General features: G+C 52.5%; 13 protein-coding genes and 2 non-coding genes across 15 annotated transcripts, besides 2 other annotated features; 7 read left to right on the top strand and 8 right to left on the bottom strand.

The window, feature by feature from the left end:
* Positions 1 to 419: a telomere (Chromosome VII right end terminal telomere repeat. Composed of an estimated 20 copies of a 24 base repeat unit, and occasionally sequence varients of this repeat.).
* Positions 420 to 3,827: a telomere (Chromosome VII right subtelomeric sequence. Shares some sequence similarity with other subtelomeric regions.).
* Positions 3,828 to 3,926: 99 nt separating this feature from the next.
* On the top strand, positions 3,927 to 4,016 carry AGOS_t0129a. The gene is given in 2 exon segments: positions 3,927 to 3,963; positions 3,973 to 4,016. It is a non-coding gene; the product is annotated as a tRNA-Leu (tRNA).
* A 294-nt stretch (positions 4,017 to 4,310) lies between these two features.
* AGOS_t0127a lies at positions 4,311 to 4,384 on the bottom strand. Its single transcript has one exon. It is a non-coding gene; the product is annotated as a tRNA-Val (tRNA).
* Positions 4,385 to 4,824: 440 nt separating this feature from the next.
* AGOS_AGR408W (AGR408W) lies at positions 4,825 to 5,343 on the bottom strand (the record flags this gene model as incomplete). Its single annotated transcript, NM_001355365.1, has 1 exon — positions 4,825 to 5,343. One exon carries the CDS (start codon positions 5,341 to 5,343, stop codon positions 4,825 to 4,827), a length of 519 nt encoding a protein of 172 aa, NP_001342239.1.
* Positions 5,344 to 7,342: 1,999 nt separating this feature from the next.
* Positions 7,343 to 8,524, top strand: AGOS_AGR407C (AGR407Cp; the record flags this gene model as incomplete). Its single annotated transcript, NM_212135.2, has 1 exon — positions 7,343 to 8,524. One exon carries the CDS (start codon positions 7,343 to 7,345, stop codon positions 8,522 to 8,524), a length of 1,182 nt encoding a protein of 393 aa, NP_987073.2.
* A 769-nt stretch (positions 8,525 to 9,293) lies between these two features.
* Positions 9,294 to 11,345, top strand: AGOS_AGR406C (M3 family metallopeptidase; the record flags this gene model as incomplete). The annotated part of the gene is made up of 1 exon (NM_212134.1): positions 9,294 to 11,345. The coding sequence occupies one exon, from the start codon at positions 9,294 to 9,296 to the stop codon at positions 11,343 to 11,345; it is 2,052 nt and encodes a 683-aa protein (NP_987072.1).
* A 573-nt stretch (positions 11,346 to 11,918) lies between these two features.
* On the top strand, positions 11,919 to 14,072 carry AGOS_AGR405C (M3 family metallopeptidase; the record flags this gene model as incomplete). Its single annotated transcript, NM_212133.2, has 1 exon — positions 11,919 to 14,072. One exon carries the CDS (start codon positions 11,919 to 11,921, stop codon positions 14,070 to 14,072), a length of 2,154 nt encoding a protein of 717 aa, NP_987071.2.
* A 20-nt stretch (positions 14,073 to 14,092) lies between these two features.
* AGOS_AGR404W (AGR404Wp) lies at positions 14,093 to 14,581 on the bottom strand (the record flags this gene model as incomplete). Its single annotated transcript, NM_212132.1, has 1 exon — positions 14,093 to 14,581. One exon carries the CDS (start codon positions 14,579 to 14,581, stop codon positions 14,093 to 14,095), a length of 489 nt encoding a protein of 162 aa, NP_987070.1.
* A 957-nt stretch (positions 14,582 to 15,538) lies between these two features.
* AGOS_AGR403W (uncharacterized protein) lies at positions 15,539 to 16,588 on the bottom strand (the record flags this gene model as incomplete). Its single annotated transcript, NM_212131.1, has 1 exon — positions 15,539 to 16,588. The coding sequence occupies one exon, from the start codon at positions 16,586 to 16,588 to the stop codon at positions 15,539 to 15,541; it is 1,050 nt and encodes a 349-aa protein (NP_987069.1).
* A 577-nt stretch (positions 16,589 to 17,165) lies between these two features.
* DCP1 (Dcp1p) lies at positions 17,166 to 17,747 on the top strand (the record flags this gene model as incomplete). The annotated part of the gene is made up of 1 exon (NM_212130.1): positions 17,166 to 17,747. One exon carries the CDS (start codon positions 17,166 to 17,168, stop codon positions 17,745 to 17,747), a length of 582 nt encoding a protein of 193 aa, NP_987068.1.
* Positions 17,748 to 17,812: 65 nt separating this feature from the next.
* On the bottom strand, positions 17,813 to 19,519 carry SPT20 (Spt20p; the record flags this gene model as incomplete). Its single annotated transcript, NM_212129.1, has 1 exon — positions 17,813 to 19,519. The coding sequence occupies one exon, from the start codon at positions 19,517 to 19,519 to the stop codon at positions 17,813 to 17,815; it is 1,707 nt and encodes a 568-aa protein (NP_987067.1).
* A 167-nt stretch (positions 19,520 to 19,686) lies between these two features.
* Positions 19,687 to 20,367, bottom strand: PEX11 (Pex11p; the record flags this gene model as incomplete). Its single annotated transcript, NM_212128.1, has 1 exon — positions 19,687 to 20,367. The coding sequence occupies one exon, from the start codon at positions 20,365 to 20,367 to the stop codon at positions 19,687 to 19,689; it is 681 nt and encodes a 226-aa protein (NP_987066.1).
* A 133-nt stretch (positions 20,368 to 20,500) lies between these two features.
* On the top strand, positions 20,501 to 21,058 carry PSF3 (DNA replication protein PSF3; the record flags this gene model as incomplete). Its single annotated transcript, NM_212127.2, has 1 exon — positions 20,501 to 21,058. The coding sequence occupies one exon, from the start codon at positions 20,501 to 20,503 to the stop codon at positions 21,056 to 21,058; it is 558 nt and encodes a 185-aa protein (NP_987065.1).
* An 18-nt stretch (positions 21,059 to 21,076) lies between these two features.
* On the bottom strand, positions 21,077 to 24,250 carry CTR9 (Ctr9p; the record flags this gene model as incomplete). The annotated part of the gene is made up of 1 exon (NM_212126.1): positions 21,077 to 24,250. The coding sequence occupies one exon, from the start codon at positions 24,248 to 24,250 to the stop codon at positions 21,077 to 21,079; it is 3,174 nt and encodes a 1,057-aa protein (NP_987064.1).
* A 237-nt stretch (positions 24,251 to 24,487) lies between these two features.
* On the top strand, positions 24,488 to 25,885 carry NOP8 (Nop8p; the record flags this gene model as incomplete). The annotated part of the gene is made up of 1 exon (NM_212125.2): positions 24,488 to 25,885. The coding sequence occupies one exon, from the start codon at positions 24,488 to 24,490 to the stop codon at positions 25,883 to 25,885; it is 1,398 nt and encodes a 465-aa protein (NP_987063.2).
* Positions 25,886 to 25,927: 42 nt separating this feature from the next.
* On the bottom strand, positions 25,928 to 26,446 carry RIB4 (lumazine synthase RIB4; the record flags this gene model as incomplete). The annotated part of the gene is made up of 1 exon (NM_212124.2): positions 25,928 to 26,446. The coding sequence occupies one exon, from the start codon at positions 26,444 to 26,446 to the stop codon at positions 25,928 to 25,930; it is 519 nt and encodes a 172-aa protein (NP_987062.2).
* Between the last annotated feature and the right edge of the window lie 51 nt (positions 26,447 to 26,497).

The raw sequence follows: 26,497 nt of genomic DNA, 5'->3' as shown, positions 1-26,497 counted from the left end.
GAGAGACCCATACACCACACCGCTGAGAGACCCATACACCACACCGCTGAGAGACCCATACACCACACCGCTGAGAGACCCATACACCACACCGCTGAGAGACCCATACACCACACCGCTGAGAGACCCATACACCACACCGCTGAGAGACCCATACACCACACCGCTGAGAGACCCATACACCACACCGCTGAGAGACCCATACACCACACCGCTGAGAGACCCATACACCACACCGCTGAGAGACCCATACACCACACCGCTGAGAGACCCATACACCACACCGCTGAGAGACCCATACACCACACCGCTGAGAGACCCATACACCACACCGCTGAGAGACCCATACACCACACCGCTGAGAGACCCATACACCACACCGCTGAGAGACCCATACACCACACCGCTGAGAGACCCACCTGTTGCGCGCCTCTATTCTATGCCCTCCCGCGTGACTTTCCCTCATGCCCCTGCATCTGCCTTGTCGCCCCTTCTAGATGCCTCGGCCTTTGTTCTACCTCGGCCTCTGTCCCCCCGTCCGACTTTCCGCCTGCCCTACTCTCCCCTCCTGGACGGCTCTGTCTGTCTTCGTATCTATCTCTGCCTCTCGTCGGGCGAACGTCGCAAACCCTATTTCTGCCCCAATTGAAGCAATACACCCGTACACCTTAAGACACCAGATACTCGTCTGAAGGCAAGAAGCCACTGTGAGTTATCTTAGAAGGTAGTTGTGCAGAGTTTTCTGTGGTAAATACTACCCTGTTTTGAAGGCACAGCACGCATGCTGACGCGGAGTTACGTGACACCGGAGTCCCTTGCGGTGCTACTCTTAAGTTACGTGGCACAGGCATCGTCCGGAGTGGTACCATCACAAACAAGCCGGTGAGCTAAAGCCGTTACGGCAGACTGCTGTTTCGAGAAGGGACCTTGCACCGCCGGCTGGGGCAAATTGCAACAAGATGCCGTGACCGCTCCAGCGACCACTAAAACTGCCGAGCTTGAGTCTTCGCAATATCCAATAGCGCACTGGTAAATACCTGCCCAAGAGTATATCGCGCCACGCTATCTCCTGTAATCTCCACTACTAGCTGTACACTATTCCAGTACGACATGAGGGTTTTTGTAGCCTCGTTCCACATCAGTCTTGAACCTAAAACGGCATTTTCCACTTGGAAAATCTAGTTTTTCATATAGTATAGTTTTTCATAATAAGTATAACCTATAGAACTGTTTTAAACGCTACATAGTTGGAATGCCATCGGTTTCTCCGCAGTTCACCAGTACCTGAAGCACTGATTCTGAATAAATTCTTCACTTTCCCCTTCTTGCCGCCAGTAGTCGATACACCCCTGAGGCCAATTACCAGCCCAGACGCTGCTGACTAACATTCCAGTTAAAGCGACAATTTGGATTCTTTTCATGGTTCTTTGTAATTGCTTACCTCTTCAAAACCAGGAGCGGCCAATACTGCGCACCGGCCCCTTTTATACCGTCGGCCGACATTTGGTCAGCATATCTGCCTTATCCATCGCCAGTGAATCCCAGGCTCATCAGCTACACTGCTCCCTATGCGCTGTAGGAGCTCGGTATCTTTCTTATCTGACAAATTCACACGTAGAGGTACGCTCGGATTTTCGTTGGGCTATTGTACCAAAAGACAGCGGGCAAATAGATGGCTAGAGGCCTACCCAGCCTTATCCATATATACGTCACACAGCTACATGGACATATTTCTCATGGTTTTATCGGGTTATTTATGTAAGCGAATCACGTGAGAGCAGAAAATCTATAACTATTATTCGTAGCTTTCGGAAGCTACTGTTGTAACTAAACTAAGGGGCTCAAGTGTCTCAGAGATCCGTATTCTTGGAATAAAACCGAATAAAAGCCACATTTAGTGCTGTGAAGTGATTAATTTAAGTACCTGGATACCTGCTGACGAAGGAGGTAAACGTGGCCATCAAATGGTAGTCACTCGCAGAAGCTTCCAGAGTACAAAATATAGAGAAAATGTATTGCTATCGTCTATATTCAGTTTACATGAAAATGGGTCATAAGATTATTGTTTTTATGTTTATTTTTCAGAATTCACTGTGGATAGTTGTCATGTCATTTAATACTGAAGAAATTCAAGTATCTAAGTGTCTTGCCACGAGTCCATCGCCAATATGACTTATTTTCCAAAGCAACTTTATAGTCTGATCAGTGAATTTTCATCATTATGGCCAAAACTGCGTCTGGGGCTTTAATCGAAGTCATCTTCATCATAATCATCACCATAAGCCCGATATTGCAAGTCCCTGTCAACGCCACCATAGCTGCGCTCATACAGCAGATCCTCAGCGCCGAGATCAAGCTTGCTCATCTGAGTGAGATAGTTGAATTCAGATTCCTCATCATTGTTGCGCCTAGTTTCAATTTTCCGGGCCTGCTCGCGACTCTGCTCATAATTAGGCACGCGCCTACGAGTCTGACCCCCATTGCCACCAAAGTCGCGCCTACGCTGACCCGAGCCGTACTCGTCGCGGCCACTGCGTCTGCGTTCTTGCCCCGATCCACCAAAGTCGCGCCTACGCTGACCCCAGCCGTACTCGTCGCGGCCACTGCGTCTGCGTTCTTGCCCCGATCCACCAAAGTCGTGCTGACGTTCTTGCCCCTAACTGGGATTGCCACCATCATAAGGCTTTGGCTCTGCACCCTCTATTTCCTCTTGCAAAGCCGGCTCCAAAGCAAGGATAGAGCTTGCACCTGTTAACAAACAAATAATACTGGATAATTTTATCTTGCTGATGGTTATTAGGCTATTCAATGTAGAAACCTATTCCACAAATAACATAGAGTGCTTTTATATGCCACATTTCATATCCTTCCGCAAGCTTGATGGCAAAATGCTGAGTCATAATAAGGATAGAGTAAAGTGGCCCATCTGATACACTCTTAATGACTTCGCATTTTTAGTAACTTTGCCCAGGCATATCATATATTCTACCCCTTCATAAAAGTTATGTAACGAATAATTTGAAGGAGCCTATTATTTCCTGGAAGAGTATAACCGTCTTTTTATTCCAAGTATCCAAAACATCACTATAGGAACATATACTAAAAAGTGGGAACGTTCCGATATTCACATAACTACTGTTGTTTTAGATCAAAAAATTGTCTATTTTATTGGCGTTGGATGGATCCTTTGTATCACGAAATACGCAAATGTTGGAATTTTTAACTTTGGAATACCTATTGAAGCAACATATGTCATTTTACAAGGAGCATCACTTTACAGGCACCGAGAAAGAAAGAAATTGACAAAAAAGAAGGGATAAGTGAAGGCAGTTGCACAGGCACCGACCAAGACAGTGATTTACAATAGTTACAGGTCAATAATAAGAAAGACAACTATGTGGCATTATGCAGTACGCTCTAAGGGCGCAGTTCCGATGATTGTTTCACCCAGCTACACCAGTAGCTCGCACTGCCATTTATTTACAGTGCTTGTGTCACAGACCCAAAATGGATAAGTGTGAGAGCGACTGTCGCTTCTGTATAGCTCAACGCCAATGTGTGTCTGCACTGGGACAACACCGGATTTAGTACATTGACACCAACCTTCGCCGCCTGCTGACAGATGCAGCACCGATCACCGACCACGGTGCCCTTCCTGGCCTCCATGTTTGCTTGTGTGAGCATTTTATATGAATAATACGATCCTCCTCTGCTGAAGGCTCGGGCCCTACGTTGTTGATCGTGCCAGCCGCGAGTTCAGTCATCACCGTGGCGAGTGCTAACTGACATTACCGCGAAACTGGTGTGGGTATTTCGTACTGTACGGGTTTTGGGATACTCGCGGATACAGCTCTGACCCTGGGCAGCCAGTTCACGTGGCCAACCTGCTCGTACGTATTGCACGCCTTTCATATAAAAGCATATAAGAGAGTTTGGCCGAGTGGTTAAGGCGTCAGATTTAGGTTTAAAACCCTCTGATATCTACGGATGCGCGGGTTCAAATCCCGTAGCTCTCATTACTTTTTGCAGTATAGTAATATCTTGGTCACTATCTACGATCTTCCAGGTTTTTGCAGTAGGTCAGTACATTCGCAGCCTAATGTGAAAATAGGGGAGCTACACTGCTGAGACATTTCCAGTGGCTCAATGAAGAGCTGACACCAGGGTCGGACAAATGACGGAGTTGCTAGCACGCTTTCTTTGCAAGGAAGAGGTCATTAGTTCGATTTTCTCCAGTGCACATTACTGTTTTTTACGTGCATGCGCGGTGAGATAGTCCGCGCGATACTTTAGCCGCGGGTGCAAAAAATTGATTTCGCCCAGGATCGAACTGGGGACGTTCTGCGTGTTAAGCAGATGCCATAACCGACTAGACCACGAAACCAACCTTGAAGAACGGACGCCGCGACACCGACCAACTCAACAGGTGCAAACCACGTGCCTGACGACTCTTTAGGCGTGTGCTAGGGGGGGCGCCCACACGTACTTATTTTATAAACGTTGAATCCAGGTGCGTCCATATACAGGGCGATCCGCGCCATCTGCAGCAGCCAGGAACGCAATCTTGGTACCTACTTGCGTTTCCGGATAGCATCAAGGTAGGTCATCGCTGCTCTGAACAATGGAATACACTCGCAGCGCAACATCAAAACTAGAAGCATCATTTACTGTGCCATACGGTACCCACTAGGCCCGGTAAGCGCAGCGACATTGGGACAATTATGTAAGTTCTACGCCATGCATGCTTGTGTAAAGACAGTCAATGTTTTTTTAATATATACCTATCCATGCTAATCCATACTAAAACAACCAAAGCGCCGCAGATTACTTGGCGCTGCCACGCCCAACCTGGATCTTGCGGACTGCCTGGTTCTCGCGAGACTCCAGCTTTGGCACGCGCAACGTGAGCACACCCTGCTCGTAGTTCGCAGTGATGTGCTCTGCGTCCACGCCGGGCTTGTCCGGCAAGCCGACCACACGTCGGAAGCTGCCAGTGGCACGCTCACGCACGCGCCAGCCGTCCTTGTTCTCCTCGGTCTCCTTTGTCGGCACCTCGCCCGATATAACTAGCTCTCCGCGGTCGCTGTGGAACTCGATGTTGATGTTGTCCTGGTCCACGATGCCCGGCACGCTCAAGTGCACCTCGTAGTCTTTCTCCTGCTCCAACACATCCACGGGAGGGATGATGCTGGCAGATGTGAGCCAGTCAGTGGTGTCTTTCTTGTTGTTGTTCTTAGCCTGCAGTGCAGTACTGTTGGGAGCGCGACCAAGGAGCCTGTTGTAGTTGGCAACTTCGTTGTTAATAGCGTCAAAGAAATCGAAAAATGGTGACTGGAACGACATATTGCTGTTAGGCTGAGTTGCTATTTGTTGAACACTATTTCTCTTTGGTGAACTCTTGCTTATGATCGCTCTAGGAACTGAACTGAGCTTGTTCTTGCACTTCAATTTATACGCTGGAGGTTCTACCCCTGGTGCGGCAGAACAATGACGCTGACATCGGAGCTGGAACATTATAGATTTTTCTAGTCGATCACAATCACGTGACTATATGTGGGCAGGTGCAACTGGACTAAATACTGGGTACAAAAACAACTACGGGCGTAGCCCTGAAGGCATAGGGTAGTGCCGTCGGTTTGGGCATTTAATATGGTGTGTATCTGCTCACAAGGTAGCTGCACCGGACCACCGCACGAACGCGTAGTTTACGGAGTTGGCCATCCCCGCGAGAAAGCCGCCTACACGGAAAAAGTAGCAGTGAGCGCCTGCCACATACAGTACACGTGAAAACCCAAACCCTTCGACACCAATATGTTGGGCGCCGGGGATTCCTGCGCCGTCTGGGTCGATCCGGGATAGAGTATCGGCTGACGGCTGGCTGCGCCCCTCTACAGCGTGCCGGCCAGCGGTCAGCATCGCCCCCGCCTCCGGTGCAGATGCATACTGTCACCCGGCAGCAAGCCGTTGGCCGTTACTGCGCTCTAGCGCTCGGAACCGATTGCTGCCGCTGAGAATCTGTCACCATCTGTCACCATCTTGGCTACACTGGGCGTAGTCGCTGGCCTGTAGTGCTTTAGTGTTTAGGTGGGCCGAAGCGTCAGCCTGCGTGGCTGCGCATCCCGCCAACAAATGGCCGGTCTAGCCCCGTGAAAAGCAATAGCTACGAGCAAGTCTCGAAAACCTCTCAGGATATACCTCGCCGCGTGCCTGCCGTAAATTGTAGGCCACTGCAAGTGCCCGTCTGCATTCTCCAACGCTCTGATTCAGCACCCGGTCGGGCACGTGCATTTGCCACGTGCATTGGCAGAAAGCAGATCCATCATCCGGTCACCACGGGCAGACGCCAGCCTCAACCGCCCGAGGGACCCGGGCAGAGCGCGGGCCCACTCCATATGCCACGAGCACCATTCGACACGCTGCTCGTCTGACGCGCTGCGCCCGCGGCCAACGCTACTCTTCTGCATTCCGCATATCTGGCCCTCTCCGGGGGCACGGCTGTGCACCCGACATGGCAGCGCGACACAACTGGCGGCCCGGTACTGCGAAACTGTGCTTCCCGGCCTGGGCGCGTGCTCGTAGAGCTCCGTGCACTGCACCTCGGCGGCTACTACGGCAGTTTCATTTGTGCGCTACTTAGAAGCCCGCATCACCGTGTGCGAACGGCGTTCTGGGCCAGCTGACCCATATATGTCCCCCCGGAGCTGCCACCAGTTCGTTGCTGAGCCTCTTCGCCGTAAATTGCGTTCCTTGCCGCTCACAGCCGACTCCTGCCCCGCGTGTGAAACGCCCGCGCTCACCGAGGCCGCCTCAAAGAGGTAACAACGATGCCCCTTTCGTAAATAAGGTTGGCCAATAATATTTGATCACATAATCAACATGCCCAAAGGGGCGACTAAAATGACGAGGCCGGGTATGCGACACCTGTCTATTACCGCATATGTACTGGCGCATGCCTTAAACGTCTATTCAGCGTGGCGCAAGCCTTACTGTGTTGGGAAGTGCCAGGATTCCCAGTACGGCTTGCGCACCGACAGATGCAAACACAGCTGCACAGCGCCTTGGCGTTGCGCGTACTAACACTGGGGCGTACGTCATTTAGGCTGCGGTCCCGTCTCCAGAGCTGTTATGGGTCGTATCCACTGTGGCCTTCAAATTGCCGCCAATCGTGGCTATAATTAGTGTGGCAACCGAAGTGCTGGCCCATGTAGCATTCTGGCCGGGCGGCCGGTGGCATCCGTTTCATCTTTGGCACTGTCAACGATGGACCCCATGATTAGCATACATAAGAAGAGCGAAAGCGCAGTTGCGGCCTCAGTTGCGTTTGCTGGAGACAGTATCCAAAATGAAAGTACAGACGGGGTTGACAATAGCCGTTTTGGCTTCCACGGCATGCGCGCTGCCCGCTGATGGCGTGTTCCGGGTTCCGGTGCACAAGAAGACCGTTAACTTCAGCGAGGGCGGGACGATCCAGGCCCACATCGCTGCGGTGTCGAAGAAGCACGCAGCTGCGGGCGGCGTGGAGGGCCGCAACTCGACTGGGAGCGACAGATCGTACGGCGTGGACATCGAGACCTACCGCTACACGCAGTATTCGATTAACGTGACGCTGGGCACGCCACCACAGGCGTTCTCCGTGGCGCTCGACACGGGTCTTGCGAACTTGTGGGTGCCTTCAGCGCAGTGCTCCAGCTGGAGTTGTGTGCGCGGCAAGAAGTACATGCACGCAAACTCATCGACCTACAAGAGCAGCGGCGAGGAGGTCGAATTGGCATCTGGGACGGGCTCCATGCAGGGGTACTTGTCCACGGACGTGCTCGGCATGGGTGACGCTGTGCTCGGCGAGCAAGGGTTCGCGGAGGCCACGTCGTCGGTTCTACCTTTCATCGCATCGTACCAGGGTGTGTTCGGGCTGGGCCACCGCGAACTAGCGAAGGGCGGACAGGTGCCACCCATCTACAACATGATGGAGCGCGGCCAGCTCAAGGACCCTATGTTCGGCATTTTCCTACCAAAGAACCTTGCACACATCAACGAGGGTGAGATCATCTTCGGTGGCTACGACAGCACTAAGTTCGCCGGCTCGCTAGAGTGGCTACCAATCACCAAGAAGGGCTTCTGGGAGGTTGAGTTCAACTCTATCTCTACCGGCGAGTCGACCGTCCAGGGCGAGGGCCTAGGTGCCATCTTGGACACCGGCTCTTCGTTGACCTTGCTACCAACTGAGATCTTCGACAAGTTCAATGGCGCTCTAGAGGCCGCCCTAGGCAGCAAGACTGGCGGCCGGGTTTCATGCTCCGCCAGAGAAACTGCTCCTGAGATCGTGTTCGAGCTTGGTGGGAAGAAGTTCGCCATTACCGGTAACGAGTACATCATGCCAGCAGGCTCTGAGTGTATGGTCACCATCCGCCCTCAGGCTAGCGGTGCTCAGTCCAACGTCGTGATCCTAGGTACTCCTTTCTTGCGCAAGTTCTACAGTGTCTATGACCTAGGCAGTGACCGCGTCGGTTTGGCAGAGGCTATCTAAGCGCTGTTGCACTTTCAGCGTCGCATCTGTTAGCTACTTTATATTATACCTTAGGTTAAAAAGGACCCTTACAACCAATATACAGCACATTGTAACACCTCTTTCAGAGTATGTTTGCAGCTTATGCAGCCGGGCCGCAGTCATGCTGCCTCTCTTATCAGACCTGTCGGACCTTGTGTGCTCCCCGTTTAGCGAGGGAGAATAGTTATTCTGAGCCACTGCGGACTACCGAATAGGCAACCACACAACACAGCATTACTAAACACAGCGCTTAGACAGCCGCTCGGATTCCGAGACTTAGCAATAATGGATAATGGGCTTATACTACCCAGCTTTAATGCAGCAGTAGTCGAGATCCGCGGATTTGGGCACCACAGGGTAGTGTGGCCGCATCAAATGATGGCACACACGCGACGTGCGTACTCAGCCCCCTTATTTGATTTGAAGAACAGATTGATTAGGTCTGATCCTATAGCTCTGGGCAAAGCGGGGCGCCTTGGCGCCTGTGTGGCCGCGAAGTATCGCTTAGGAAAATGCTGGTGAATGTATATTATACGCTGACGGGAGCATTGCAGTCAGGTGTCATGTATGGACTTGCCTGCGATTAACTATCGCAGCAGCCATCTGATGCTTATGCACATCAACTAGCACAGCAGCCATATGATGCTTATTCATACCGGCGGCCTATCGCCATCTTCTTCATATAAAGGCAGTGTTGTACAGATAGGTGCATTGTCCTCTGAATTCCAAAAGCTCATCGCGAGTGCAGATGAAAGATCTCGCTTCTTTGGTCCCGCCGCAGGCGGCACCATCGTGGAATTTCAGTGCACAAGATGTTATTAGTCTTAGCCATCAATTGATCAACCAAACCGAGGCGGTTTACCACAACGTGTTACAAGAAAAGCCACCAACAATTGACAATTATATCATGCCTCTAATATACCATGAGGAGGAAACAGACCTGCTATGGAACCAGTTGGTGTTTCTCCGCAATGTTTCGCCCGATCCGGAGATTCGTGAAGCGTCGAAGAACGCAACATCCATGCTGGACGACTGGATTATTGGCCTTACGTCAAAGTATGACTTGTATCAGCACTTTGACGAGGTGTGGGCACAATATAAGGATGATGAGAAGTTCAAGAAGGAGAACTTTGAGCTATATCGGTATATGGAGAAGGATGCGGATGGCTACAGACGTTCTGGTATGAAAGTGCCAGTTGAGAACAGGAAAAGGCTTGACGAAGTCAAATCTAAGATTGCCGCAGCCGAATTAGAGTTTTCGTCAAACCTGGGAGAAGAGGTGGAGTATATCGCATTCACTAAGGAGGAGCTAGAGGGTGTCCCGGACACTGTCTTGAACCAATTTGAAAAGATTATCGAAGGCGGTGTCGAAAAGTTCAAAGTTACTTTTAAGTATCCAGACATTGGGCCGGTATTACGCCTGGCCAGCAACCCTGAGACAAGGAGACGCGCTTCTATGGCTGACGAGAATAGGGTAGCTGCGAATGAACCGCTCCTTTTCGAGACGCTAGAATTGCGACGCGAGCTAGCCGATCTACTTGGATTCAAGAATTTTGCAGCATACAATCTTGACGACAAGATGGCGAAAAATGAAGAGACTGTCTTGAAATTTCTCAATGATTTGGTAGAGAAGCTGCTGCCCGTGGGGAAGAACGATCTCGAAATATTGAAGAAGAAGAAGGCGGAAGATTACAAAAGCAAGAACCTTACTTTTGATGGCGAATTCTATTCCTGGGATACTGGATATTACACCAACAAGATATTGAGGGAGCGCTACAATGTCAACCCTGATGACCTTGCGCAATATTTCCCCGTTGAAAGTGCAATTGAAGGAATGCTAAACATATATACAACGCTCTTTCGCCTGAAGTTTGTAGAAATAACGGACGAATGCGAAAAGAGTGTATGGCACGAGGATGTCAAACAGTTTGCAGTTTGGAACATTGATGATGAGGACAATCCAAAGTTCCAAGGCTGGCTATATTTTGATCTGCATCCTCGTGATGGAAAATACGGCCATGCAGCTAATTTTGGAATGGTTTCTGCATACCGTAAGAGAGATGGCTCCAAATCATACCCAGTTACTATCCTTGTGACTAACTTTTCAAAGCCGACACCTACCAGACCTGCTCTTCTGAAGTTGGGAGAACTCACAACGTTCTTTCATGAGTTAGGCCACGGCATACACGATTTGGTGGGTTCCAATGACTTGGAGTCGCTCAACGGGCCTGGGTCTGTCCCATGGGATTTCGTCGAGGCGCCCTCTCAGATGCTGGAATACTGGACGGCACGGCGTGACGTTTTAACTATGTTATCCAAGCACTACGAGACAGGTGAGAAAATCCCGAAGTCGCTGCTGGATGCCTGGTTTAGTGTTGGCGGCCTCAATTCAGGATTGGCCAACTTGGGCCAACTGAAACTTGGCTTGTTCGACATGTATGTGCACACCCGCGATTACAAAGGAGCGGAGGTACGGAAATTATGGAATGATCTCACCAGAGAGATCGGGCTCATGAACTTAAAAAACTACACTAGCACCGGCTATGACTCCTTTGGACATATTATGGCTGGATATGCTGCTGGCTACTATGGCTACCTTTGGTCCCAGGTTTTTGCTGCAGATATGTACGACACAAAGTTCAAGCCCAACCCATTCAATGCTACGGTGGGTGTGGAATACAGGGACACTATTTTAGCTACCGGTGGACTTTACGATATGACAGATAATTTGAGGAAATTCTTGGGGCGGGATCCCAACAATAAGGCATTCCTCCGCGGACTTGGTCTGAAAGCTAGGTAGTCCTTTTAAATTTTCTAAAGATATACACCAGTTTAGTTGGTGTTCTAAATTATACTCGCCTGTTTAGCGAGCTTCCTATGAGTTTAAACTGGGTCTCTTTTTTTCTTGTATACACAGCCCTTATGCTGCGCCCGTTATCAATAGTAAAATCACAGCAACTGCTGCGATTCCACGTACTGATATGCAAATTCTCCGTTATATTTGACTGCATTGGCGTAATGCTCTCTATGAGTGGATGTATTTGTGCGTAAAAAAGACAATATGAGATAATTGTTATCAAACCGCACAGTTATATGGCGTTAATGCGGCCCCACCTGCGTTCACCGCAGTAGTTTTCAATAGTGTGGGGAAATGAAACTCCTTACATGTTCGCTGGTTCAACACTAGCTAATTCGTGCGGGGTTTGTAAATCTAGAGTTTGGACCCAGCTGCAAGAATGGCACTGATTGCACCGATTAAAACGATTGCGGTTGGTGCTTCTGTAAATGTATCTGGTCTCCTATAAAAATGGTACAAAATTAATCGCGTCGTTTACCATGTCGATCTTAGTTGGCTCTGTGTTAAAAAAGCTCAATGACGAAGGATTTACTTGGGTACTGGGAGTCCCTTGTCCCGCCGCAACCACCGCCGGTCTGGAATTATACTGCCACGGAAGTTATAGACCTTGCTTATGGTCTAGCCCAAAAGTCGGACGCTGTGTATGAAAGCGTGTTTTCTCAAAAAGACGAGTTCACTTTGGACAATTATATCTGGCCGCTTCTCTACAATGACCAGGAGACAGATCTCCTCTGGAACCAATTGATATTTCTACGCAATGTCTCGCCTGATCCAAAGGTCCGCGAAGCGTCTTTGAGTACCGGGAAGATTTTGGACCAGTGGGTCGCCAATATTTCATCGAAGTACGACTTGTACACCAACTTTGAACATATATGGACCCAATACAAGGACGACGAAGAGTTCAAAGTGACGAACTACGAGTTGTACAAGTATATGGAGAAGGATGCAAGCTACTATAATCGGAACAAAAGAAACCTCACCAATGCCGAATCGATCGAACTTGGACAGGTGACGAGGAAGATATCTGTGGACACCCTTCAATTCTCCATCAACCTTGGCGAGGAAACCGAATACATCACGTTTACAGAGGAGGAATTAGAAGGCGTGTCCCCCCTGGTGTTGGACCAGTTTGAGAGAATTATTGAGGGTGGGGTTAAAAAGTTGAAGGTCACTTTCAAGTACCCTGACATCGGCCCTGTGTTGCGTACAGCTACGAATCCTGAGACACGCAGGAAAGCGTATGTGGCAGACCAAAATAGGGTGGCTGCTAACGAGCAACTACTATTCGAGACCTTGGATTTGCGGCGGCGGATGGCGCAGCTCCGTGGGTACAAGAATTACGCAGAGTATAATCTACGCGATAAAATGGCGAAAAATGAAGAAACAGTTATCCCGTTTCTCACCGACTTAGTGGAGAGGCTATTACCCGTCGGAGAGAAGGACCGTGAGATATTGAAGAGTAAAAAGGCCGAGGACTACAAGAGCAAGAACCTTACTTTTGATGGGGAAATCTACGCATGGGATAATGCCTACTATAACAACAAGATATTACAAGAAAAGTACCAGATAGATCCTGAAGATATGGCGCAATACTTCCCAATTGAAAGCGTTATTGAAGGAATGCTTGATACATACCAGACGTTGTTCCGCTTGAAGTTTGTGGAAGTAACGGACCCGAGCCAGAAGAACGTGTGGCACGAAGACGTAAAGCAGTTTGCAGTCTGGAACATCGACGATGAGGACTGTCCCGAGTTCCAGGGTTGGATATATTTCGACTTATATCCCCGCGACGGTAAGTACAGTCATGCCGCCAACTTCGGGATGGCTTCTGCCTTCCGTAAAAAGGATGGCTCCCAATCGTACCCGGTTACCGTCTTGGTTTGTAATCTCTCCAAGCCAACACCCACTCGTCCCGCTCTCCTCCGGCCCGGGGAGATCACCACCTTATTTCACGAGTTGGGCCACGGCATACACCACCTCGTTGCAAACAACAAGCTTGCAGCGCACAATTCCCTTGGTTCCGTCCCCTGGGACTTCGTCGAGGCGCCCTCGCAGATGTTGGAGTATTGGACCGGTCGTCGCGACGTTCTAACTATGTTGTCAAAGCACTATGAAACCGGCGAGAAAATCCCGCCCTCCCTTTTGGACGCCTGGTTCAACAGCTCTGGCCTCGGCTCGGGTCTCTATTACTTGGGTCAGCTCCGCCTCGGCCTCTTCGACATGTACGTGCACACCCGCGAATACCACGGCCTGGAAGTGCGAAAGTTATGGAACGATATGCGCAGAGAGATCTCGCTCATCAACAGCCAGAACTACACATCTACCGGTTATAATACTTTCGGGCACATTATGACCGGGAGCTATTCAGCAGGCTACTACGGATATCTCTGGTCCCAGGTGTTCGCGGCAGATATGTACCAGACAAAGTTCAAGAGCAATCCATTCAATTCCACAGTGGGAAGACAATACAGGGACACTATTTTGGCTCCTGGTGGCTTATACGATATGAACGATAATTTGAGAAAGTTCCTAGGACGAGAACCAAATAACAGAGCTTTCCTTCGAGGACTTGGCTTCAATGCAACTTCATTGTCCAGGTTATTGCAGGTCGAATCAGCCGAATCTGTACTCTTGCCGCGCTCGGACTTAAGGGAGCTATTTACTATTTAGTTCTGTAGCCGATGCAACTGTTAGTCTGAAAGGATATAGCAGCTGCCTTTATTTGCGCAGCTGCTATTTTTAATCTTGCTACCGGGCCCTGTGGGGCGTAGGTGGTACCCTAAGCCCTTCCGTTCGACAAACACGTCAGGGATGGTTCGCTGAATAAAGGGTTGGTCAACAATGCCACCCCAGCAGGGGACAGATATGGCACGACACATTATGTAATCATGAACTGACACTCGGCATGTCAGACCACAAAACTTGCCTATTCGCCGTAATCGATATTCTGTATTTAGATACATTATCGCGGGACAAAGCAAAAAACTGCCAAGGACTAATGGGAGGGGGGGTCCCTGCGGAGTAGTTCTCGAAGGCGCGCTGTGCAGGTTTGCACAGGAGCTTCCGATCTTTATGTCCCAGCCCGAGGCTGGCGAGCAACGATAACAATGGAATATCTGGTGGACTAAGGCAAAATGCTCGGCTAGTAGGGGGCTGGTTATTGGCAGAGCAAGCGGCATAGAGCTGGTCACTGGGCGTTGGTGCGTTGTGGCAGATGTCGCGTTCCCGGCGTCAAAAAGTAAAAACTGACATGAGAGCGGGCAGCGCACAATAGTAGACACGAAGGGTATATATAGCGCATGTGCGCCGTGTTTTCGTCTTCAGGGGGGGAGGAATGCAACGCATAAAGTGAAACTCTTCACAGCATGCACGTTACCTCTTTATTAATGCTCATTCCGGTCCTCGCCTGCGCCTTCGAAACGGCCTTTCTGCGCGAGGTGGACGATCCAGTTCCCAACCACGCGCCTCCTCCAGAGTGCGATTTCCGTGCCATACTCCAGTGCCGGCTGCGCTGCATTGAGGAGCACTTTAACCCGCCTCCAGGATTGGATCTGCCTAGGTCATGCACCGATCTTTGCATCCACCGGTATAATTGTCCTCCTACGTGCAAATGCGGCAATCTCTGGCCGTCGTACCACTGTCGCAAGATTTGCATGGACGACCGACAATGGGATATCGATTTCATGCCGTTCTGCGACGATGCCTGCAACGCGATCAACCGTTGTTTCGACGGGCGTACGGGATGTGTCTGCCCCAGTGCCACCGCCGCCCCCAGCTGAAATGCACCACAACGCTATTACAGTCACGCATCTCGCTGATTTCCCACTACCAGTCTTCAGTATAGTGACACAGTTGGCTTAGAGACAGCTCGGGCCCTTAGCGTTCGGCGCTATATTTTGCTGCATGTATCATCATTATATTGCGCATCAGCTCGGGAGCCACCAGCAGACGCTGATATAAAGCATAATATGCAGGCCTACGCCCTCAGGCACAGGGGCAGTGAGATTATATAATGCCTGTCCAATCGAAATGTATAATCACTTAGAGTACGCACTGGGGTATATAAGAGCTATCTTTTATCTTTGCTAGGTGAACGGACACCTGGCTCACACAAGTTCTTTCTGCACTGGCATAGTTCAGGGTTCCTGCACCTTTACGTGGTTGCCACCCTGGGCGGAGGAGTCTAGGAAGGCGGCCACGCATGCTAAGTGGTGAAATGCCGCTCTTGGCGTGCCTCTGATCAATGACTTGTCCTTCTTGGCAACCGCCTCGTGGAAGTTCATGAATTCGCCACGAACTCCGAAGGTCTGCTCCTGCTGTAATTCGACAGTCTCCGAGCCCGAGATCTCATCCGCATATTCGCCGCGCACAACCTTCATTGTGACATCCTGCTTCTGAGAGATGTCCAGCAGGATGGAGCCCTTCGTGCCATATATCTTCATGAACACCCACTTGTCGGTACTGCCGAAGGCCGAGCCGTAAGTGAAGGTCCCGATCGCCCCAGACTTCATCTTCAGCGTCGAGAACACAATGTCCTCCGCGCCGGAGGCCTCGCGCACCTGTTTGGCCAACGCAGACACAGACTCCACCTGGCCCAGCACATCGGTCAGCAGCGCCAGCTGGTGGACACCGCCGTCCGACAGGAAGCCCCCTATGTGCTCCGGGCGCTGTCTCCACTTGGTCGCCAGGTACTTGTTGTTCTTCAAAAACGCCCCGGTGCTATTGTACGTGAACCCCACCACCTCGCCGATGTCCGCGAGCTTCTGCTTCACTGCCGTGCCGGCCTCCAGGAACAGCCAGTTCTCTGCAATCGCAACTGGCAAGTCCGTGGCCTCCGCGATCTTCACCACCTCCCTGGCCTGCTCCAGCGTCGCAGCCACGGGCTTCTCAATGATGATCGGCTTCCCGGCCGCGACCGCCTTTCGCACAATTTCCACGTTCGACTGAACAGGCACAAGCGCATCAATCACCGCAACATCCTTGTCGGCCAGTAGCTCGTCTAGGGTGTCATAGATCTTGTCCTCAGAAATCCCCGCTTCCTGTGCAAACGCCTCTGCCTTGGCTTTCGTCCTGTTGTGCGCCGCAAGCACCCGGAACTGGTCCTGGAACGATGCAAGCACCGGCAGGTGCGTATCCTTTGCAAAGATACCGGTACCAACCACTCCGATGTTCAAAGCACTCGACATTGGCCTATTACTTGGTCTATCTAACGTTCAGCTGTCTACACAACGATCGGAGCCCCGCTTTTAGGTATCTACTGTTGTAAAGAAAACGCTGGCGAGCTAGTGCGCTGGGCCCCGGGGATTACTAATCCCTGCAACACTGATCTAGGAAAACTGATCCTGCAAGGAATCAAGTACCCGATAACTGCCCGGGATGAAAGCCGGGCTCACGCTGAGTGTGCAGGCGTGGCAGCCGCGCGGCAATATCTGCACGGGTCTCTCAGCACTGCGCCAGTCAACCCCCTAACTCTCGAGGGGTGCCGCCCCTCCCGTAGGCGCAGTCGGCCAAGGAGGAAGCGGCGGCACATGGTGCCGGCCGCCACCGCGGAGCAGGATCACCGGAATGACGGATGTCACGTGCAGGCCGAGGGACCGACTAAGCGCGGTGTTCGACAGCGCGCTCGTGGCGGCAGGCACAGCCGTCGGTTAATGTGCACACACGTGATGGTCACGTGCGCAACGGCCGGGCCTTTTTGTGTGGTCAAAGCCAGAGCACACTCGGGCAGATCCACAGCATACACACCATAGAGGGACAGTGCCGATGACGACCGCGCGTGACAATAGCGCGACGACGCTCGAGCTGTATCGCAAGACGCTGAATTTCAATGTGATCGGCAGATATGACCCCAAAATAAAGCAGCTGCTGTTCCACACGCCGCATGCGACGGTGTACAAGTGGGAGGCCGGCGAGAACAAGTGGAACAAGCTGGAGTACCAGGGCGTGCTGGCTATATATCTACGCGATGTGCGCGAGCAGGCGGAGCTGCCGGTGCCGCACCAGGAGGCGAGTGCAGGCGCGGAGGGGCGGTGCGGCGAGGTGCTCAGCGGGCGCGACATCTACAACTACGCGCTGATCGTGCTCAACCGGATCAACCCCGAGAACTTCTCGATTGCAATTGCGCCGAACAGCGTTGTGAACAAGCGGCGTCTCTTTTCGCCGGAGGAGAACGTGCAGCAGCCGCTGGAGCCAATGGACGTTGAGGTCAAAGATGAACTGGTGATCATCAAAAACCTGCGGAAGGAGGTGTACGGCATCTGGATCCACACGCCAACCGACAGGCAGAACATCTACGATTTACTGAAATATCTCCTGGAGAACGAGCCGAAGGATTCGTTTGCCTGAGTCATGTACTATATTATTACACTTTGAGTTGTTTATGTATAGGTTGGGACAACATGCGACAGGCACTACACACCTGGATTGGACAGCGTAGCCGCTGCCGCGGCCTGTTGCTTCTTAGTAACCCTCTTTTTGGGGACTGCCGCCCCATCTGCCTTTTTGGTGGGCTTCCGCTGCCTTTTCGGTTTGGATTTGTCGTCGCTGTCCGCGGTGCCGGCGCGCTTGCCGTTTGCCTCGCTCGGCGCGGTGTGCGCACTGCCCATCCCCATACCGCCCGGCCCAACATTCTGCAGCATGGCCCCGGCCTGCTGCTTCACAGGCTGTGTAGTAAGAGGGGTCGACATCGAGATGCGGTGGTTATACCCCGGCGGGGCCAGGTTCGCGTTGAGTGCCTGCTGCTTCTTCTTCTCTTTGTTCAGGCGGAACTGCTCGACGAATTTTAGTCTGCTGAACTGGTTATTCTCATTATTCGCGCCGGAACCCACGACTGCCGCGGCAGCAACGGCTGCGGCAGCAACGGAATTTGTGCCAGAGGCGCTGCTGCCGGAGCCCGTCGATCCCCCGGTCTTGGTGGAACTCGAGGTGCCCATCATTTCAGCGCGCTTCGCAAGCGATGCGGCCAGCGTGGCGGTCGTAGTGGTCGTTGTTCTGCCGCTCATTATTAGCATCATCTGCTCGTATGCGGAGGTATGCTGGGGAAGCTCTTCGTGTTGCTCGATATGGCCTACCGCCCCTCTTGTTAGGCTAGCGGTGCTCAGTGGGCGGTGCGGGTGAGCCATCCTCCCCTGCTCTTCGTCCCAGTGCGGTTGCAGGAACTCGTCGTCGGTCAGCTTGTCGGCGTGCTCGAAGGGGTTCAAGTGCGTATCCAGCCGCAGGTTGCGTTTCGTTATGGCCAGGATCTCCGCCTCTAGCTGCTGGTACACCGAGTCCGAGAACCGCGTGTGGTCCGCCCACGAAAGCATGTCGTAGTAGCGCGTGAGGTCGTTCGGCCGCAGTAGCGTGCGATACATCCGCGGCCGCTTGAGTGTCGTCACCCGCTCCTTCCCCGTCGCGTCCTTCGAGCTGCCGCCCAGCTTGTGCTCCTCCGGCGGCCCCTGGTCTGCGGCGGCAGCGCCGGCCGCCGCGCCCGCCTTGGCGGGCTGGTCCGTCTTCGCGCCCGCGCCCTGCGGCTGTTTCACATCCACCGTGTTGGTGTGGTCGTACACCTGCAAGATCAGGCACCCCTCATAGAATTGCACGTTGCAGTCTCGCAGCACCTCCACAATTGCTTCCGGGATGATCCCCCGCGCCACGTACTCCAGAAACTCCTTCAGCGTCTCGTTGCTTTTGTTCAAGATCAGCCCATCGTTCGTCCCAGGCGTCCGCTGGTGCTGCTGCAGCCGCGCGTTCGCCGGCGCACAGATCTTGTAGTTGTTCTCGTAGATGTGGAACTCGAAGCTCGGCTTGAACTGCTCGTACTTGCGCAGAATCGCGTCGGTGTCTTCCGTGAACTGGTACAGCCGCTTTGGTTTCCGATTCAATGTCATCAGTAGCTGGAAGATCTGGTGCTCGAAGTTCTGCTGTTGCGCCTGCTGCTGCCGCATCCGCTGCTGGAGCAGAAGCCGCTGCTGGTGTTGACTTGCTGCCGCCGCGGCAAGCGTGCTCTGCTGTGCCGTCGCGCCCGCGCCGCCTGCCGCCGCGCCGCCTATCGAGCTTGCCGCTCGCTGACCCGCCTGCATACCGCCCGAACCCGCCCGGCTATTCACTGGGATCCCAAGGCTTGCGTTGGTGTTCATCTGCGCCGGCCCGTCCTCGTCCTCCTGCTAGGCGTTCTTGTGCTCCAGCTCTCGCTACAGGATTTTTTCAGCACTAGCCCCGCTACCGCAGAGCCCATCTCGGGAAATCATATATCACTAGACTGGCTATGTATCCTAGGTGATTCTGGCTATGTATGTACGGCAGCTCACGAGGCATTCCAGAGATCCTGGATACCGAAGAGCGAGGTGGCCACACCCGCGAGGCCCACGGAGCCGTCGTGGGCGCCCAGGAAGCTGAGGTTGTTCAGCACGATGAACATGTCCAGACAGTCCCAGATCAGGCGACGCACCGCGCGGAAGCGCTCCTCCTGCGTCTTGGACAGCTGGCGCGCGTCCTTCTCCGGCGACGCCGTCGCCAGGCGGCGCTGCGAGACCTCCAGCGTGCGCAGGTCGGACACGATGCCCGCGACCAGCGCGCCGAACCACATCCAGTTGGTCCAGCGGGGCAGGCGCGTCGCGGTAAGCGGCGTGGTCGGCACGATGCGCAGCATCCGCAGCAGGTTGACCTGATCTAGCGCCAGGTACGCCGCGCTGAACATGTTCTTGACCACGCCGGCCACACGTAGCAGCTCGTCCGGGCCTATCTTGTTGTCGTACAGCTTCGCGGCCAGCTGCATGTGGTTGAGCGGCTTCAGAAACCGCAGCAGCTTGCGCGTCACCGTGAACTGCGCCTGCAGCTGCCGGGCCAGCACCGACTTGTACTGGAAGCCCAGGAATCGGCACAGGTACTGCAGCAGCCGGAGCGTCTTCTCGCGCCCGGCGGTGCTGTCTAGGTAGCGCACTAGCCGCGTGAGGGTAGGGTGGTATATCACGCTGTCACACACCATTGCTGTACCGCTGCGCTCGGGCTGCGCCGGACAGTCCTGGGGTTTTATACGTTTTTTATACCGCGCCGCGGGCGAAAGGAGCAACAAAAGCTGCAAGCTCACGGCATTCCCCACTCGGCATCAGACTAAGGCCATGGGCTACTACGACCTCGACGATATCCTCGCCGACTCGTCCAAGTTCGCGTGCCGGTTCAATTACGAGCTGCCGGGGCTGGGCTACCTGGAGGGCAACCCTGGCAAGCCCGTGGGCAAGCACAGCAAGGTGGAGCTGCCGCTGTGGCTGGCGAGCGTCCTGGCGACGGTGACGGGAGAGCAGGAGCACGTTGACGAGGAGGCGCTGCCGTTCGTGGAGTTCCTGCCGCCAGAGATGTTTTCTGCGCGGGTGGTCAACGCGATTAAAGCCGATGCCCCAACTCTGGACGTGCACTCAATCAACGGCCACTTTTACGCGCTGGGGACGCGCTGGGCGGCACTGTTCTCGGACGCGGGGCTGGCAGGGATGCTCGCGGGGATGGTTCTGGAGCGCGCGCTGGAGGTGCAGCGACACGCTGCGAGCGCGGCGGTGGAGGCGACGGCGCCGACGGACGCGACCGCGCGCATGCTGCAGACGCTCGACGAGTGGGAGCGGCAGCTGTATCGGCGGGCGCACGCGGCGAGCCGGGATGCAAAGCTTTGGGCGGCGCGGCGGTAAGTAGATATTAATACATATTTAGGATTCTGGGCTAGAGGACTCGTCGGAGGAGGCGACGAACTCCTCGGAGATGGCGGACTTCTTGCCGCGCGAGGGCTTGGGGTCCTCGGGGGCGCTGTCCTCGGGGTCTGAGACGGCGGGCTTGCGGGCACGCGCGCGACGCTTCTTGGGCGGTGTCGCGTCGGCGTCGGCGTCGGGTTCGCCGGCGCGCTTGGCGCGCTTGGCGCGCTTCTTCTTGCGCGGCTTTTCGTCGTCGTGCGCGTCGTCGTCGTCATCGGAGGGCGGCTGGTTCGAGTCGTCAATGAGGTCGTCTAGCGAGGCGCGCTCTTCGATTAGGCGCTGCGCCTCCTCCTGTAGGCGGCGGAACTCCTCGGCCTGGCGCTCGCGCTTGATGCGCTCCTCCTCCTCCAGTGCGCTCTGGCGCTCGCGCTCTTTCTCCTCCTCCTCTTTCATGATCTTCTTGGCTGTCGCGAGCTTGTTGTCGCGCTCCTGTTCGTACTCCTTCTGCTCCTTGATGCAGCGCTCTAGCGCGTTATTCATGGTGCCTTCACCGAGCTGTATACGCTGCTGGAGCTCATCGCCGGCGCCGACGCTTCCCTGCTGACTGGCCAGCTGCTTCAGCAGCGACACGGCTTCCTGCAGACCGGATACAGATGCCTCGAGCTGCGCTAGTGTGCGCTCCTTGGGCTGCGATCTGCGCAGGACTTCCGCGACCTGAAATTCGACGAATGCGACGTTGAACATGAAGCCGGAGGTGAGACGGCTCTCTGGCTTCTCCTGCTCCAGCGCGAGCGCCTCCTTTGTGTACTGGAGGGCCTTCAAGAAACAGTCGAGGGACTTTTCCTTCAGGCCCCGAGAATACCAGGCAAAGCCCAGAAGATTGAGCAGCGTAGATTTGTTCTCGATATTCTCAAATCTTGTGATTGTTATCTCATAGTTCTCAATGGCCTTCACAAAGTCCTTCATCTCCAGCAAGCAATGTGCCAGGTTCATGTGGACATCTTCGTTGTCTAGCGAATCTCTGACCTTTCGTAGAATGTCCAGACTCTGCCCAAACCGCTTGCTCTCTGCAAATATTATTGCCAGACCCTGAGCAGCAAATATGTTAAGCGGATCTATCTGCAGCACCTTCTGGAAAAGCTGCACGGCCTTCAAGAACGACTGGCGCGACTTATCCTGCTCCTTCGGGTTCGCTGACTTCTTAGTTTCCTTGGCAATGCTCACGTACATATTTGCAAGGGAGATAAGTGCGTAAAGGTCGTGCGAGTCATACTTCGTTAATGTTTCTCTGTTGTGCTTGATTTCTTTGTTCTCGCCCTTGGAGTCTGTCTTCTCTACAGCGACATTCTTGATATACCAGCTGTAGAAGGAACGAACTTCCAAGTCAGATTCATTCTGTTTTAGCAGTTGGTCTAGTTCCTCAGCATATAGATCAGTCTTTGTCTTCATGTATTTCAGGAAGATGGTCCGAATTCTAGCCTGCACATACCCTGCGTGTGCGCTCAGGATCTCTTGGTACATTGTCTCGGAGGTTTCTGGTTCTTCGGATTCTACTGCGCGAGCAATATTATATTTGACAGTAGTTCCAATCGTCTTTGCATCCTCGGCAGTCACTATGCTGTCCGAGGCGTCCTGGAAGTATTTCTTAGCTAAGCCAATGTCGCCATTGATGAAGTGGAAACACCCCAAGTTGTTTGATATCTCGACGGGAATCCTTTCAGTGTTGGCGGCGTTCCACTGGTCGACCGCCTTGGTGAGACACTCCAAAGAATCCTTGTAGCGTGTTTGTAATTCATACAGTTCGGAGAGAACGAGGTACGCTTTTAGGGCAACTAGCTGGTTTTTCTTCACGGTTGTCAACTTGATATATTTTTCAAGGAAGGATATCGACTTCTCCACCAAAGATGCCTTTTCTTTAGCGGCAAGCTTTGAGAAGCCATCATCAAAACACTTCGCAGAGTATAGCAGCCCGAGGATATAGTTTAGTTCTTGAATCCCCTCCTGTGTTTTGTATATGTTTTCAAAGGTCAGAATACTTTCCTCAACCAAGTTATTCTGGATTTGCGTCTGGCCAAGGCCAAATTTCGCCAATAAGTTGTCCTCGTTTTTCCGAAGGGCTTCTTGGAACAGAGAAAACGCTTTCCGATAGTCTTGTCTGGCATAATAAGCCCTTCCGCACCAGAATGCAGACTCAGATAGAACGGATGTCCCGACAAGATAGCCCCAGTTGGAGATCTCTTGATAAAGAGATATCACCTTTTCGTAATCACCGACCAAGTAGCAGTATGTCTGCAAAAGGGCTAGCAGAACTGGGTTTTCTTTGTCATCAAGATAGAGATTGTTTAGGTCTTTCAGAACATCCGTAAATTGCTCAGCGAAACGCTCGTCATTCTCTGAATCGGTCAGCGCACTCCGGAACTTCCCTAGCATAACAAGGATACTGGCTGCCCTGTTGTTCTTATTCATCTGCAGGGCACGCTCCCATGCCTTCACCGCCATGTAGGTGTCTCGTAGCTGCCAGAAGCACATTCCTATTCCGATCCGTGGATCAGGCTGTAAGGTAGGGTCTAAGACCAATAGCTCTTGGAATAGCCGCAGCGCAGCCGCGTAGTTCTTCTTCTGGTAGAGCAACTTGGCACGCATGAGCAGGAAGAGCACGTTGGAGCGTACGACTTTGCCCTGTCGCCTCTCATCATCCTGCGTCTTCTTGATGAAAATGTCTGCGGTCTCCAGGGCTTTGTCGTAAAGGTCCCGCTGGTAATACAGGTCGACTGTCGCAAGCATGTTCCCCACCCACGACGGGTCAAATTCGATGGCATTCTTCAGGTTCTGCTCTGCCTGCATCAGGTGCTGTTCACGGACACTGGCGTCCAGCCGCTGCCGCTTGGCCTGTTTTAAGTAAGCCCATGTCAGAAAACTGTACAGAGGGGCAGACTGAGTTCCATGGAACACCTCCAAACCCATCTCAATCAGTTTGATCCCCGCATCAACCATCTCATGGTTGCAGTACGCAGCAGCAATCGTCAGCCAGTGTTCTTTATCCGAGCTTTCCTCCACAAGGAGTGTTTTTAGGTCTGCAGGGTCGTCAGGAAGGTCATTCTCCAGATCGATGGACACCACTTCTTCGGAATCCCGCAACGGGATGTCTAGAGACGTAGGGAACCGCGCTTTCGAATACTCAACGCTTCCCATTGTATCGCTGAATGTCACTAACCCGTCGCTATGCTTCCACTCGAAGCTAGATGGCCGTTCCACGTCTGGTTTGAGTGCCTTCTACTGGCTCGTCTTCATCTGCGGTTGTCCAAAATTTGACATCGTTGCAAACGATGTATTTGGTGTCTGGGTTTGAGTACTGAAAATTTGAGACCCAGATTTTAGCAGCTCATCGCACACATTAGCGAAAGAAGAACACATTCAAAGGCTGCAGCTATGCCTGTTGAGAAGCGCGTATTCGTTGGTAACCTTCGAAAGAACACTAGCGAATGTATTGAACAGCTATACGACAGATTTGCTCAATTTGGGCGCTGTATTGAGCCTCATTTTGAATGTCATCCTACTTTTGCATATTTGACGATGGAGTTCGACGACGAACAGCAGTATCAAAAGCTGAAGCGGAGCTTCAACAATGTCATGTACATGGGTAATATGCTGCGGGTAGATGTGGCGAAGAAACCCTGGCAGCAGCGGTGGGAGGAGGATCGTAACGATCTCCTGACGGAGCAGCGCAAGCAACAAGAGCTACTGAAGCGGCAATGGGAGCATCATAAGAAGCTGGAGAATATACGAAGGTCGTGGGTGGACCGGAAGGAGCTGCTTGCAGGGCGGGAGCGGAAGACGCCGCGGAAGAAGCTCCACCTAAAGAGTATCACGTTCCGCGTGAACGTCAATGGCAACCTGAAGATATATAAGTGTTACAAGAATAAGCTGTGGGGTTACGAGCGGAACAAGGCTTTGCGTGACTTGGTTAATCGCTTTACGAATGGCTACTGGCGCGACGGAAGCGGCCATGTTGTGGACAGGCTCGACTACTCGCGCACCAGAAAGCCGCTCCGTTTCGAGAATCAGAAAGGTGACAGCGTAACAGTAGAGACAGGTGCAGATGAGGTACCCGACGAAGAGCAAGAAGGGTTCCAGGAGGAGCAGACGAAGAACCTCAATGTTCTGGAAAACATATTGGGGTCCTTCGACTTTGACAAGCCCATTGGCCTTGAAGAAGACAACGAATATGCTGGTGCAAACTACGAAATAGAGGCGCTGTACAGCGATACGCAAGGTGGAGCATTGCATGCGCCCGATGCATTGGATTCCAAAGACGACCCTTCAGTGGAACGGGATGCGGAGGTAGAAAGTGAGGAAGAGTTCATTCCTAAATTCGTGCAAGAAGAACAACCTGCTGCCACACAGGGAACTATTAGCAATACTGAAACTCTAAGAGGCCTTTTCGAGGGCCAAAGCCAGGAGGAGTCTGCTTTCAAGCTGATCGAAGTATCTGATGACGACATTAACTATGACGTCGATGTTGCAGTTGCAGACGCGGTGGAAGCTCCGGCAGCCGCCGAGCAGGTGCAGGTACTACCGACTGAGTTACCGAAGGGTAGACAACTGGGCCTTTTCTTTCCACACTTTGAGTCTCCATTTTTAGTCGCGCAAACTCAGCTGAACAAAATAAGAACGCCAGCAGAAGCGTCTAACCGGTTCGCCGGCTGGGAGGATATGTTCTGGGAAAACAGAGCTGTGTGGACCCGTGAACAAAAACTGCGACACAGGGAGGCCTTGCGCCAATCCAGGAAGCGAAATCAAAAGTTATCACGTAAGAATTTGATATAGACATAATAAAAACGTTAATTTTAAGTAGTGATTTTTTAATATTCACTTCTTCATTTGTTCGGCGCGTGGGCCAAACTTTACAGCCATCTCCACGGCAGCAGCACCCCAGTCTTCACCGTGGTTGTGCTTGCCTTCAGATTCACCGAGGCCTGCACGTGTCAACGCTTGTTCCTCTGTTAGACACGTTAGCAAACCAAAAATGACAGGAAGACGAATCTTCTTCTGTAGGTTCATTAAGGCATGAGTCACAGAGTCTGATATATATTCAAAGTGCATTGAGTCGCCTTTGATCAGGACTCCAATTGGGATGACCACGTCCAAATGCTTGCCACTTGCCTTGGTCAGCTCGGCAAACCGCTGAGTGCCAAATGGTAGTTCAAACGCACCTGGAACGGTGCTTACAGTGATATTCTTCTCCTTCACTCCCATAGCAAGCAGTTTCTCAATTGCACCTTGGACGAGAGCGTCAATGACAGTCTTGTTCCATCTCGCGTGGACAATGCCAACCTTGACAGAGCTCGCATCGTAGGTTTGATCAACTTCGCCTAATCCCTTAATCATTGTCACTGCTAACTTGAACTTAGTCTGTGTGTATGCCTATAGTGAACGTTT

Source organism: Eremothecium gossypii, chromosome VII (assembly GCF_000091025.4).
Source record: "Eremothecium gossypii ATCC 10895 chromosome VII, complete sequence".
NCBI lineage: Eukaryota > Fungi > Ascomycota > Saccharomycetes > Saccharomycetales > Saccharomycetaceae > Eremothecium > Eremothecium gossypii.
Note: the sequence above shows the minus strand (reverse complement) of the source record. Positions and strands in the feature narration are given on the sequence as shown.